General features: G+C 43.9%; 1 protein-coding gene across 1 annotated transcript in view; it reads left to right on the top strand.

The window, feature by feature from the left end:
- ITIH5 (inter-alpha-trypsin inhibitor heavy chain 5) overlaps positions 1 to 15,447 on the top strand; it is a 296,926-nt gene that overhangs the window by 74,811 nt on the left and 206,668 nt on the right. Inside the window, exon 3 of the mRNA XM_085653539.1 lies at positions 4,098 to 4,261. Within this exon, the coding sequence (XP_085509665.1) occupies positions 4,098 to 4,261 (164 nt within the window). The remainder of the gene's footprint in view (positions 1 to 4,097; positions 4,262 to 15,447) is intronic.

Below are 15,447 nucleotides of genomic sequence, written 5' to 3' on the forward strand. Positions count from 1 at the left end.
CAGACCTTAAAAGAGCTTTAACGGCCGCGACAAATTACCCACTGACAAGTTTACTCAGCCCTGTGTTGTGTACATAATGAGAAACCTTGAATACTCACAGCTCACGTGTGAACAGCTGCCGGCCCTGCTTGGGCTCTATTTAATATCGACTTGCCTTTGAGTTTGTCAAGATTTATAACAGGTGAATTAAAGGAAATGACGAATACACAGACATAAACACACACAAAGGGACACACACACACACTCTTGCTCACATACACAATCGCCCTTCTTTCTCTCCCTTTCTCACACACAGACACACACTCTCATACCCCACATGCACACACACACAAAAATACAAGCACACACCTGTTTGCACTAGAAAAAGAACAATCGCCTTGATCATTAATTACTTTATCCAGAATGCTTTTAAATATTATAGTTTCAGGTCAAAGTTTCATGATACAAAATCATAATCATGTCTAGAGACATGTACATTACTTTCTAGGAAGTAGTGCTAACATAGGAGCCCGTTAAGTATTTTACCATGACTTGGATACAAATATATCACTGTAAGTTGTGATTTTCAAACTTGCTCATATGGCTTCCTTCTGCCCTTGGTGCGACCAGCACCAGCTCCAGTCTGGGTCCTGCCTCTGCTTCTATAATTATGGTGAGAGTGAAGGGATACACACGAGGGGCAGGGACCAGGTGTAAAACATACTTAGACCCAGATTTACTAGCACTTTGGCCGGGTTTGTGACACAAAAGTGATGCAAATGCAGCACAAGGTGGGATTTACTTTCCAACGCAAATTATGATTTGCGTTAGAACGTAGTCTAAAGTGGCATACATTAAAGCTATGTGCTGATTTGTGCTGTTTTGTAACAAGAAATGGTACCATTGCTGGTACACCATGCAACCGCCCATGGGTTTTTGATGGGAAATCCATGTCTACTGATATTTGTAGACAGAGATTTGTGCCCAACAATTACACTACCTCGCGACAGGTTTGACAGCAGAGCAAGTTTTAAAACCCCCACATGTTTCCTGCTTTGCATGGTTTCTGCACTATACAGCACACATACAGAGTGAGAAGAGTAATAAGGCATAGCTTTGTGCTGTAAGGGACCTCGTCAGTACAAAACCTGTGCACACATCCTTACTTTGTGCTGCAAGGTTATGTGCATTGGCGCGTGGCAGCCTAAAGTGCGCCAAAGTTGAGGGGGGCAAAAAAATAGAGGAATATTTTTGCAGATATGTTGCTTTTGTTCTCACACACTTTGACTTAAATGGTTGCTATGCCGGTTTGTGACACACCTTAGTAACACTGCCCTTTAGCACCACGTCTAAAACGGTTTCCCAGAGGAATGCACAGAATACTGTTCCTAAGCAAAAACTCACAATCTCAAAATCTAAAGCTCTGGCGAAAGGAGTTTTGTGCTATTTTTGTTGAAAGAAGGTTCCATAGCACACTAGTTAGAAGTTGTCATGATTTATGCGCTATGTCTTTTCCTCACTAAACTGACAATGCGTGCTCAGAAATCTAGCTTTGATTATTGTATGATCTGTCGCCGTTTGCTTTAAATCTTTTCATCTTAAAGAGTCTTAGCACCGTTCAGCACACTTCATAAACGAACAATAACATTGGATCTGCTTCGTCCAAATGTTCACACAATTTTATAATTTCCTGAGGCTAGATACAATGGAAGAATGCCATGTTGAGACACCGTTGTCATGCGCACGATAACGGATACATGTGGGCATTAAACTGTAAGCTGGAGACATGACCAGACACCTTTGCTGTTAGCACAACTTTCTGTTTATGTCTGCCTTTACAGCACATCTCTGAGAAAGGTTAACCAACATTTCAATATAGATAGAATGAGATTTGGCTCCACCCACAGGATTACTCCCTCGTCTCATGCTGTTGGATGTTTGGTGCATCATTCCGTCTCCTGTGGAGTGCTTGCACTGTAATGCAGAGGAACTATTTTACATCGAAACATACATTCATTCAATCATCATGCATTGATTTTTTTAAATCTCAGACATAGTTGTCAAACACATTGCACACTATTCAGTCAATTTCCTTGGGTAGTGTGAATATTGAAAACTGCATTTCAGAGACTTCTTCATCAATTATTTTGTTTTTAGTTGTGCTTGGCAAGAAAGTCTGGGTAAGAGCTATCTTGTGTACTCTGGACAATCACTGTTGTGCTTTCATTTATCTCTTCTGTAGCGGCACAGGGCCGCCTGCATGTCGCTGCTTGTTTGGACCACTAAATTGCTGGCCCTAGCAAAGTGGTAGGAATTTTTAGCAACAATTGACTGCATGACATTGTCCCACCCCTTGTAATATCCTCGACTTGGGATCATGCTGGACGTTTATGGCGATTTGTGGGCCTCCAAGGTATCATTTTGTCTATCTACTACATACATACTGGTCCTGACAGATTGGCGGCCATTTTTGACATATTGTGCTCATCTATACCAAAGTTTTGCCAAACCATATCTAATGGCCTTCGTGGCAGTGTGGTGCTATGCATGTTGTAAACATCTATTGTACAATCATGCCCACCCCAGCATAATGTTCACTCTGCCACAATGGTGGCAATTCTTCTCATATTTGGCGTATCCATGGCTCAGTGATAGTTGTGGCATCATGGTGATAATTATTGGAATAATGTGGTTATCTACTGCACAATGGTGGTCATTCTTCACAAATTGTGAGCCTCCAGCGCATCCACATCTGATATAAAGCTGGTACCTGCAACATGATGCTACTGCGTAATACAATGTGGGCATGTATCACATGATGTACCGCACATGCATAATGCTGGTACTGACTTAATGGTAGCAATTGCGGGCATATTTTGGCCAGTAATCTGATGACGGTGCCAGGGCATGAATGTAAATAATTATGAATAAATGAAAGTTCAAGCAGGCTCGAAGAAGACAGAGACCAGTGCCAGTGAAAAATGTGCACTAGAGTGCCTGCTTAGCCAACTCTTTCTTCAAAACCTAGAGTAAATATGTCTTTGCCAATGTCCAGATTTTGGTTAAAGAGTTGGATAAGGAGAAATCCATGTGAGTTGCAAATTTGTTCTACTGTCCTTGCACTTGCAAACACCAAGAGAGATCAATACGTTTTGTGCCCTCATTATAAAATGCTGTCAATATACGCAACATCATTTTAAAATCAGACCCATTGGCTTCTCCAGTGATTGTTTCTCTTGAAACACAATAGATATCCTGTGTTAAGTTTCTCCGTAATAGCCACATGATGGCTGTTGTCTTCTTATATATTTTATTCATGGTTATGGGAGTTTCACCTCCTGAAGCCACAACACAGAGATGTCTTCACAAGATACTATAGCTCCGTCATATGCGCCCTTCCTCTTCTACATCAACGAAACTCCTTGTCTCTGTGGTTTTACATTGTCTCCCTTTTCACTCTTTTTCCTGCATCCTAGAATCTTTAAACAAAGGCCACAAAAGTAAAAAAATGCACCATTTGATGAGTTGCAGTTCGAAATTCTATATGACATAAATAAATACAAGTACATCAACATTAAAAGCAACTTCATCCAATAAACACAACTACTGAAAATGATACCCACATCTCTCCCCCTGCGTCTCATCCTAGTGAGAGCTTTAAACAGGAATTCCTTGCATCATGAAACAACATCACAGTAGATTTTGACAAAGGTTGTGAAGTGGTCGCTTGTTGGGGTCAAATCCTTCAAATGGAAATCAGAAACGAAACGAGTCATGTATGTTGAAGACGAAGGCTGAGGCGTCTCAATAGTGTCTAAGTAGCGCTACTGACTGATGAAGTGATCTCACCAATAAATAGTTGAAAAGATGCTCTTGACAGCTACTCCACTCAAAGGTCACTGACTCTCCCCACTCTAAGGCCTTCATTTCAATGACTTTAACTATGCTGGTCACAGAAGTAGTTTGTTTTTGACAAAATATCACACCACATTTTTACTTAAAATGATTTTTCAGAAGTGCACCTCAAGTACAACCGCCATATTGTATTTTTTTGCAAATAATTCTCAGATGGCATGATTTCATTCTCCTAACGTGCAATATCTATTATTTCCTGACAGGAAACAAAACCACAGGTGTCTGACCTCACAGTGAAATCCACCATCATTTCACGGTATGCATTCACCGCCGTCTCTTGTACGATGATGAACCGCGCGTCGGAGCCCAAGGAAGCTGTGTTCCAAATGTTGGTCCCAGCTGCAGCCTTCATCTCTAACTTCACTATGTAAGTTGTGATGGTGAACGATGGAGAACAAAGATAGGAATGGAGTGATGATATAGTTATCCTGTAAGTAAATGTAAACACATATCTTCATGGAGCTTCTTAGTTCTAAGCACCGCCAAATGTTGATTTTATGACAATATGTCTATACAGAAAGTATGTGGTTTAAGCTAGTGAGTTTGGGTTTCTCTTCTCACTGATAGTAAGTGGACAGGTTGGATGAAGACTGATCATACATTTACCCTATAATGATTCTTTCATATCAATAACCCAATAGGCTTCCTCCTCCATCCCGCACGTCTGATCTTGACACTAACCCGACTGGTCTCTTACATCAGTTTACAGTGGCCATCACTAATGTTTTAAACTCTTTTGCAAAAATGATTTCAAAACAAGTGTGCCAGATTGTACCATGGTAAGGGGAAGCTCAAACCTTCCCATGGAAAACTCCCCTGGTTCCATGTTGGAAAGGGTAACTTTAAAGGCTTTCTGTAGTATGTGCACAGCCCCCGAAATCAACACCTTTACAAGCTCACTGACCATATGCATTTACCAGGAAACGTGTGTTATGTTTTACCCTGGCAGTAAAAACACAGGAACAGGCCTTTCGGGGCACAGGACCACAAGCCACCCCATTCTTGAGACCGGACTCACAGAGCATACCTATCAGGTAACACCTGATAACTGCCTGACGCATACAAACCATGCGATTGCCAATACATTACATTGATCTCGGTGCACGCTAATGCTGAATAGGGAAGTCACTCTATTCCTGGGACAAACTCAAACTATTCCACTTCAGTGAGTATGCAGAAGTGGCCGGACTTCAAAGACCTCCTTCTCCCACTTACACTTCTGAGCAGAGGTCTTTGATGTATTGATTCTGTAAATCAATGTACAAAAATTGCTTCTTTGATGTTCTCAGTTATAAACACAATCAATTTGTGATTTTAGATCAATGCTTTTATATAATCGTGTGAGTTTTGGAGCCCGACTTGTTTTTTCTTTTCAGAGATAATTATTTAGGCCAGGGATCATGACACCCAAGAGGGTGAATTAAGACCTGCTCATCCTTTGCCAATCCTTTGATGACAACAAATATACACAAGCTGATTGGTGATGGTGATTCTATGTAGACTAAAGATTTGTTAGTATTTTGTCATTTCACTCAGTGTACATTTCATTTTGCAAAATTCATCATCATGTTTATTTAAAAAATAAAATAAATAAATAAACATAAAATATTGTAATTCTGTTTATTGGACCAACAACGAATTGAATGCAAAAGGTTTTCAGAATTTCGAACACACCCATAGAGATGGGAGAAAAAAAACTGCCCAGAAGATTATGTAACCAAATTTAAACATGGAAAAATTATTCTTTCAGCACAATAAAATAAAAAAGACAGCTACGCATAGGCAGTTGCACCAGGAATTATTATTTTACCTTTTTTGGCATGCTTATTATATAGAATTATAGATGGGTAACAGTGAATTACAGGGATGTTTTTCACCGAGGGGTTCTGAATCTAATTGACGTCAAATAGACAATGTGAATGAAGCACAGAACGCACATGAGATAGACCTTTCCATGCATGGAGATTTATGTGGAACTCTCCTTGGACATGGACAGGCAGTTCCATGACATTATAGTGTCTCTAATTTGGGTCTAAATTTTGACTCAGAGGTTTCGCCCCCATGCAGGTACATGGCGTCCGGCTCCACAAGGTGGTTATGTCATGTGTAGGCACACTTTCTATGTGATTGATAATGTTAGCTTGCATTATAGGCCTTATTGCATGCTGAGATAGACTATAATCGTTCATCTAATAATATTGAATGTATGGCTCACTTGGCATATGTATCCTGAACCGGAAATCAGGCCTTGAGATTAATATCAGTCTTGCTTTATTAATGCTGGTGATTTTGCGACATGTCCTTTGTTCATGTTGCTTCAGCTGGAAATGGGGGCATTCAATTCCCTGCTGAATGTTTATAACAGCTGCAGCTGCAAAGGTTTATTCAGGTTCAGCTTTCCCTGCTCTGTGCTGGGGAAGCTAAAAAGTAACAAAGAACTGCTGCTCCCAGGCTTCCCAATGCTTCAATCAAAGCATTGTTTTTGGCTTGCTGTTGCAAACAAAGAGTTCTGAGTGAATTCCGAGAGGACAAGCACCTCTATTGTAATATCATACAAGGAGTGGTATAAACACGGACCCACATTTGGGATGGGCTGAGAGAAAGACCATTGGCTGGGAAGGATGCTGTCAGACGGGACACTCATTTGAAGGCCTTCTTGCTTACATGTATGTGGGGCTGACATATAGCTTTGCCACAAAACAAATACTACCAAATGCAATCCAGCACTAGAGGGTTTTAGACCAATTGGTTAATGATGTGCGATGGACAATGTTTGGGGTGTATCTAGTATTCACTATTCACCCCTGGAAGTACAAATCAGAGGAAGGGGTTATAAACAATCACACGTTAATTTTTATTTTCTTTTCAAAGGTCACACTTTTCTTTGGGATCCAGGGAATTTTGTCTCAATGAGACCCCTGAAATACTGGGATTCTCGAAGCAGTCTTGTCTGTGATGTTTACTATATTAAGTGGTTGTATTCACTGTCTAACTCACTCACTATATCACTTATTAATTCACTCACTTTCCGTATTAATTAGAATATAGGGTTTGTTTCAGCTAAAAGGTATTAAAATCGTGTTTTAATCAGCATGTTAGAAGCATCCAGTCACAAGCATTCAATATTCCACAATATTATCTATGTTAGATTTATGTTAGTTATCTAAGGCTACACTTTCTAGTTAAGCTGCGAAGGAATTGTGTTCGAGTGGGCCGGACAAGCACATCTCTGGCTTGTAATAAATGCAGGCGCGGTGCGTCCATTGGGGCATTGCCCCCCCCCCGCCCCCGCCCGCACCCGCAGCTCCCTCCTCGGTGTCTCTGAACTTAGTTTACTTAAGTTCAGAGACGCCGAGGGTGGGGAGAACTGACAATGCTTGTCAGTCAGCATGACGCCGTCAGGTAAGTTTTTGTTTTAATTGTATTCAGTTCTCCCGCTGCTGGCAGCTGCCGCCCCCCTCCTTCCGCGCTAGAGCAGTAGTTCATTCTTCGGGACCATTATCCCCAGTATTTCTTTCTTTGCTACTTTGCTTGCTCGCTCGACACCGACGGGGCACTCCTCCAGCACTTTCACGCCCCGCCATTTTCAAATGTCACCAGCCGCCCCTGAATAAATGGCTTATTGACAAAAAAACTATCTTTTGCCAGCCCACTGAAAATGAATACATCAGGTTGTGCATCAAATATTAATTAGTGGTATGCAAAGTTTGTTTCCTGGAACCTTCTCAACGATTCTATAGAAAAGGTCGCAACTTCTTCAAGGTGGAAAATGTCACTATTTCTCCCACCTTGCCTGAAATGTTTTACTTTTGCAGCCATTTATTAAAAAAAAATTGGCAGATTTTATATAGCGCGAACTTGACCCAAAGGTATTGGAGCGCTTTACATGAGCACCGGTTACGTTATACATTCAGGCACTGGGAGATTAAGTGATTTGCCCAGAATCACAGGATGTGAACGCGACTCCGAGGCTCGAACCCTGGTTTCCAGCACCAAAGTCGGCAGTCTAGCCGACGGACCACATCCTCTCCCCCATATTTGATATCTTTCAGTGTTTTGAAAAGTATTTCAGATGGGTCAGGAAAACTTTAAAAAGTTGAAGGCAAACTCAAACCGGGATTCTTTCGAGACTAATTGTGAAAATATTGAACCTTCAATTCAAATAAGTCCTACTTTGAGTCATTTGTAGTGTTTGCAAATGAGTTATAGCCTAGACTTGTGGTGTACATGCAAAAACTCTGTTTATTATGTATTTACAAATCAGTTATATTCCAAAAACACTGTAAAGGATCTACGGGCTTCAATCAGAGTTTGGCAAAGGGAAACCTTGGTGTAAAAATCTTTGTGATCCCGCCCACCCAAACTCATAATTTCCCAATTCATTAAAAGGTGAATAAAGTGAAGGGTTTCCACCGCTAGCAGCTCAACTGGCTCTGCTGATGGAAGCCTTTAGCCTGGCAGTCCGCCGTCACTGACCCTCAAGGTCATAGTGATGGTCGCACCATCCTAGATATGGTGGGGCCACTCTCTCTAGTTTTCTTTGCCTTGGGACCTACATAGCATTGCAGTCCTAGGCAGGGAGATCATTGTGTGGCACCCAGGAACAGGGAGAAATCTTCCTGCATGCCAAGGCCTCACTCGTTAAGAGTTTATTCATGAAAAACAAAATATTTTGCCAAGTGGGTGCTTACGAGCAAGGTGCACGTTTGGCAAACGGTTAACGCATGAGAAAAAACACCACACTGGTGGTTGTTCCAAAGGTGAAGAGGGCCTGGACTGGAGGCACAGATCTCTAAAAAATTCAACTAGGTTACATGTTCTAAGCTCCCACGACCACGGTCACAGTCACACAATGCAATGACCAACCTTATCAATGACTTTGGATGTCAGTAATTTTTCCTTCCCATGCCTAAACTGTTCTGATGCAGCAACATTGAAGTTGGTAATGAGCGTGTCCAAGCTTACTCAGAAGGATTCATATATTGAGTAGATTTCCATGATTATTGAAGATCTTCAAAAGGATCAGAAAATCAAGGCTTCAGGATGATGCCATCTCTTTGACTCCAATGATATCTCAGAGCCCGACCACTTGTCCCACCATTAGCCCACATTCACCCTCCTATTTGTGTCTTAGGGTTTAGGGGAAGGCCGAGGAGTAAAAAGTAGAACAAGTAAAAGGATTGTTAAAGCCCTCTCTGCTCCACCTCCCTCTTGTGTTAATACACTTTGAAACCAGGGACAGCAAGGGCATTATGAAGGGATTGAAAGAGAAAGCCAAGGGTAGCAGCTGCTAACACTCACTTCTAATTGACACCCATGATGACATGCTAATTCTTCCTGCTGGAGACATGTTGTCCTGTTGTTTATACTTTATATATGGAATTGCCACTGGAGATACATGACTGTGTCCATTTCTTTCTTGTGAACAGTGCTACCTATGGAGATGTCAAAGAGAAGTTCTCTATTTTCTGATCTGGACTAGAGAGAGTTTTAGCTGTCTTAACAGCCTATTGTTTTCTCAAAATAAATACACCATAGGCACAGTTTTAAAACATAGTGGAAGGAGCTGTGTGTCAGCCCTGTCAGCCATTGGTCAGTTCCTTTATTCATGTAGTGAGTCAACCCAGACAGCAACACACATAGAATGGGGCTGTGTGTCAGCCCTCATCAGCCAGTGACTTTTTGTTAGCATCGTCTTTTTTTGCTGAGCTTATTGGGCGTCTAGCATTGCGAGTGATGGTGTTTAGCCCTGTTACATCATAGGCAACCAGCAAAAGAGTCTGCCTCAGTATTTTTTTCTGCCTTTTTGCTGTGCATCTGAAGTGGTCACATTATCCACCACCGCAAATGTGCTTTCACTTTGTTTCTTCCTTATCCGTGCAGGGTTCTTACACTCAGTGTTGTGGTGTCAGCTCTGTTCATGGACTGACGCAAACCTATACAGGAGAACAATCTGTGCATGCTCAGCTTTGTGTGCACAGATCTAGAGCACTGGCAGCTCCGTTAGTGTCAGTCTGAGCTCAGTATCCTACAGAAGGCTTCTGTACCCAACTGTTTACCACAGAATGCATTTGTAAAGGTAAGGTGGGGTAATACCCCAAGCACCCCCCCTGAAGCGACGCCGCTACACAGAGCTAACTATGCCATTGAGTTCCAAAGAGTCACTCAATAGAAATATTGCTAAAGCCAGCGCTGCTTTGTGTAGCTCTTTTCTAAGCAATTGGTTCAAACGTAGTAAACGTAGCTGGGCGCGTCAGATTGGCTCTGTAGATGACAGGGATGTAGTCCGATCGTGGATTGTGAAATAATATAAAACAGCTGAAACATTGGGGCGTGCAGCAGGCACTCTAGGGACTAGGCAGGATTTTAGACAATCTTTGATGATCTGGGGAGCACCACAATTATACACCACCTACAGAGCCGGACTGGCCAAACTGGGCATCAGGCGTTTCCCCAGTAGGCTGGAGGCCAGAGGGTTCATTCTCACCTTTCGGGGCTGCTCTCACTATAGACTTGGACAGGACACAGTCATTCAAGCAGTGCAGTGCAATGAAAATACAAGCCTCAGGGCAGCCAAACCGAGCTGCCTGAAACTGACTATGCAGTGAGCGGGCTGGTCCGACAACATTTGCCAGGGCTACCTTTGGCTCTTAGTCCGGCCCTGACCACCATGTAAAATAAAAATTCTCAAAATTAAACCAACAGAAAACCAGTGTAGAGTTCTCTAGAGAGGGGGCCTGGAGGGCCGGTCTGACCTACAAGGCAATCTGGCAATGCCAGAAAGGCTGGTCTGACAGGTCAGAGTGTGCAGCACTGACAATGGCACATGCATTCATACAGGCCCAATCCGCACAATGTGGGCCGCTATTAGTTGTTCGAGTTGCTAACGGAGGCCACTTTTATTTTGGTGCCGGGGCATATTTTGTGTTTTAGTCTGACTCTGGATAGCTTGCCTGTTTTTAGACTATCCTAGAGCAGCCTGGCGCTGCATTGCGTGAAATGTAGAAAGCAGACATGTGCCATATCTACTAAGATATGGTGTACTTCTGCTCCTTCAGTGCCCTGGCACACTTGAGGCTGCCAAGCGCCTATGCCGGCAGCCTTGTGCCTAGCTGTAAGGGTACCTGCATTATGAACAGGATTGTTTTTGTGCAGGGAGGGGTACCCTCCTGCACTAAACAATCATTAAAGGCATTTTCCTTTTTTATGTGTGATGCGGATAATACATCACACATAGAAAAAGGAAGTAACAAGGAGAAATAAATATTTCTCTCCTCACTATGCCTGAGTTTGGACGGTGCACCATTTTGGCACAATCCCATGTTTACTGACCTTAGTAAATCAGGGATTGCATAAAAATTCATGGGTGGATGCATGGGAATGCCCATGATCCACACATGGAATGCCTCCCTGACACAAAGTAACACAAGGCAGTGCTATTCGCTGAGTTGCATTTCTATCTATTTACTAAATCTAAACTGATGAAGTGTTGTTGTAAATCTCAGATAAAGACTTGCATTGCCTTGCGATATCTTGAATCATGCAAGGACAACACAAGTCCTTAGTAAACCTGGGCCTAGATGTATTTGTGTGTGACTTTGTCTCCATTTGTTGTTGTGTATTGAAAGACGCCAACATCCTAGCTTCTCACACTTCCATCAGAAATCCAAGCTCTGCATTATAGAGCCTGGGTGATGCTGTTGACCACAAGGAGATGTGCAGCATAATGAAATTATTGAAGGAATTTTGAATAGAGCATCAGCCATTTGGACACAATATCATGGCTAATGTACAGTGTTTTGAAAGTGTAATTCACCCCAGGTGGAAATGCATAGAAAAGACACCACAAATACTTTAAAATTCAACAAGAATTCCCAGGTGAGAGATTGTGCTACTATAGGTACTATCACATTCTCTATCCATGTGTATATCTCTATCACACAACTGGCCACCATGGTCGAGCACATGTTGAGGATGCATGGATGCACTTGTCTGGCCCCTCCTTAGTTAGTGTGAAGTGAGGACCAACAACCAAGTTTAATACTATCCTTTAGGTGATGCTTCTAATACAGGTCATTATGGACACTGTCTTCAGTTCTGAACATTTCACCAACAAGTCATAGAATTCAGGCAGGCTGGTTAGTTCAGTGGCAGCAAAGCAAGACAATAACAGCCACAGTACATTGGGTTACGATGCAGAAGTCCAAGACTGGGAACAGTGCCTGTAATGACTTGGAGAGAGGTGGTCACAGTACTTCCCATGGTCCGTAATGGACTCGGCTGCTTCCAGATGGCAACGGATAGTCGTGCGTCAGTTTTACGTGAAACCCTTAAATCAGATGCCAAGTGTTTTTGACTGCTTTCCATCTTAAATGCCCTTCCTTCCTGAGACGTGGTCACCCATTCCGATCTCGAATTAAATATTTTCGCAGCTGTGGTACATATAAATAATAAAGGAAAAACAAATCTTTAGAGGAAACAAAGACAATGCCCTGTTGTCGTTTTTTTCTGTTTCATCTGTCACACAAGCTAATATACAATTGATGACAACATAAATGTAAAGGGAACCTTACCTTCTGTGGATAATAAAAGGCATCTTTCGTGGTCTTTTACATGTCCATGTTCGTTCTCCTATAGCATTGCTATTGAATAAACATACAATACAACCAATAGCCACAAACAGTAGTGGAACAAAGATAGGTCTGTGCTTCTGCCCTAGGTTACTGTTGCTGTCTGCACTTATACTGCAAGCAGGGACCCAGAAGAATATACTCGCTGGGCCTAAGTACATTTGTGTAAGCACTCAACGGTAGAACTCCTACTGTACACAGGATAGTGGTGGCTCAACCCAACAAAACAAGATTAAAAAATATCAATTAGCAATCTCTGTTTATTAAGACACAAGTAAAAAGTGCTATACTCATTTGAATCTAATCGCTGTGTGCACAGACCGTCCCCTTTCACAGAGGTGCTATTATAGGTATAGCCTGGTTTTTGGACCCACTTTACCACCGGCATACAAATCTACCCAGGTAGACACATCTCTCTTGCACGAGACAGGACAGTGTCTCATGCAGCTTCTTTCTCTTTATTCTGGTGGGAAGACGCTTTATATCAGGCTACATTTTGCAGCACAGAGTGAACTTGTAGGAAGTTTAATATTTCCACAACATTAGAGCAACTCAGACCAAGTAAGGTATCCACACAGATTCATGCTGCCTAACCCAGAAAATACCTAACTGAACAATTATGACACAAACCAATCCCTGACCTGGGATGTTTCACCCCCCAGAGGCATTTGGGGCATGAGTACGTGCCTGCACGTGCACACACATGCACACACACACCCTCTCTCTCTCTCTCTCTCTCTCTCTCTCTCTCTCGCTCTCTCTCTCTCTCTCTCTCTCTCTGATACCTAGCCTGCATGACACAAGAAGCAGTTTTCTCAGGGCTGTGTGTAATAAAACATCTTTCACTGCAATCTGAGAACAGCTGTGACTCTTCCGGGGTCCCTCTGGGTGGCACAGAGCGTGAAGCAGCCATTTGCGCCTGCATTCATCTCAGTCTTCACCATTCCTGTACTGTTGAAGCCACCAGCCTGAGCTGTACACCCCTGGTCAGTCTTCTTAGCCTGCTGTCTGGTGGTTATAGGCCTCCTCAAGGGTCAGGGGGCAGACAGCTGTGAGCTGCAGCCCTCTATCTTATTAACCCTGGGAAGAACTAACATCAATATGAGCATGTTGGCCCCTCCTTATGGTGTCTTCTGGCTGCGAACATGGTGGTCCCTCCTTATGGTGTCTTCTGGCTGTGAACATGGTGATCCCTTCTTATGGTGTCTTCTAGCTGCGAACATGCTGGCCCCTCCTTATGCTGTCTTTTGGCTGCGAACATGGTGCTCCCTCCTTATGGTGTCTTCTGGCTGGTACATGGTGGTCACTCCTTATGGTGTCTTCCGGCTGGTACATGGTGGTCACTCCTTATGGTGTCTTCTGGATGCGAACATGGTGGTCCCTCCTTATGCTGTCTTCTGGCTGGTACATGGTGGTCACGCCTTATGGTGTCTTCTGGCTGTGAACATGGTGGTCACTCCTTATGGTGGCTTCTGGCTGTGAACATGGTGGTCCCTCCTTATGGTGTCTTCTGGCTGCGAACATGGTGATCCCTCCTTATGGTGTCTTCTGGCTGCGAACATGCTGGCCCCTCCTTATGGTGTCTTCTGGCTGCGAACATGCTGGCCCCTCCTTATGGTGTCTTCTGGCTGCGAACATGCTGGCCCCTCCTTATGGTGTCTTCTGGCTGCGAGCATGGTGGTCACGCCTTATGGTGTCTTCTGGCTGCGAACATGGTGGTCCCTCCTTATGGTGTCTTCTGGCTGCGAACATGGTGATCCCTTCTTATGGTGTCTTCTAGCTGCGAACATGCTGGCCCCTCCTTATGCTGTCTTTTGGCTGCGAACATGGTGCTCCCTCCTTATGGTGTCTTCTGGCTGGTACATGGTGGTCACTCCTTATGGTGTCTTCCGGCTGGTACATGGTGGTCACTCCTTATGGTGTCTTCTGGATGCGAACATGGTGGTCCCTCCTTATGCTGTCTTCTGGCTGGTACATGGTGGTCACGCCTTATGGTGTATTCTGGCTGCGAACATGGTGGTCCCTCCTTATGGTGTCTTCTGGCTGTGAACATGGTGGTCACTCCTTATGGTGTCTTCTGGCTGTGAACATGGTGGTCCCTCCTTATGGTGTCTTCTGGCTGCGAACATGGTGATCCCTCCTTATGGTGTCTTCTGGCTGCGAACATGCTGGCCCCTCCTTATGGTGTCTTCTGGCTGCGAACATGCTGGCCCCTCCTTATGGTGTCTTCTGGCTGCGAACATGCTGGCCCCTCCTTATGGTGTCTTCTGGCTGCGAGCATGGTGGTCACGCCTTATGGTGTCTTCTGGCTGCGAACATGGTGGTCCCTCCTTATGGTGTCTTCTGGCTGTGAACATGGTGGTCACTCCTTATGGTGTCTTCTGGCTGCGAACATGCTGGCCCCTCCTTATGGTGTTTTCTGTCTGCGAACATGGTGGTCCCTCCTTATGGTGTCTTCTGGCTGTGAACATGGTGGTCCCTCCTTATGGTGTCTTCTGGCTGGTACATGGTGGTCACTCCTTATGGTGTCTTCTGGATGTGAACATGGTGGTCCCTCCTTATGGTGTCTTCTGGCTGGTACATGGTGGTCACTCCTTATGGTGTCTTCTGGCAGCGAACATGGTGATCCCTCCTTATGGTGTCTTCTGGCTGCGAACATGCTGGTCCCTCCTTATGGTGCCTTCTGGTTGCGAACATGCTGGCCCCTCCTTATGGTGTCTTCTGGCTGTGAACATGGTGGTCCCTCCTTATGGTGTCTTCTGGCTGTGATCATGGTGGTCACTCCTTATGATGTCTTCTGGCTGCGATCATGGTGATCCCTCCTTATGGTGTCTTCTGGCTGCGAACATGCTGGCCCCTCCTTATGGTGTCTTCTGGCTGCGAACATGCTGGCCCCTCCTTATGGTGTCTTCTGGCTGTGAAC

Source organism: Triturus cristatus, chromosome 4_1 (assembly GCF_964204655.1).
Source record: "Triturus cristatus chromosome 4_1, aTriCri1.1, whole genome shotgun sequence".
Classification (NCBI taxonomy): Eukaryota; Metazoa; Chordata; class Amphibia; order Caudata; family Salamandridae; genus Triturus; species Triturus cristatus.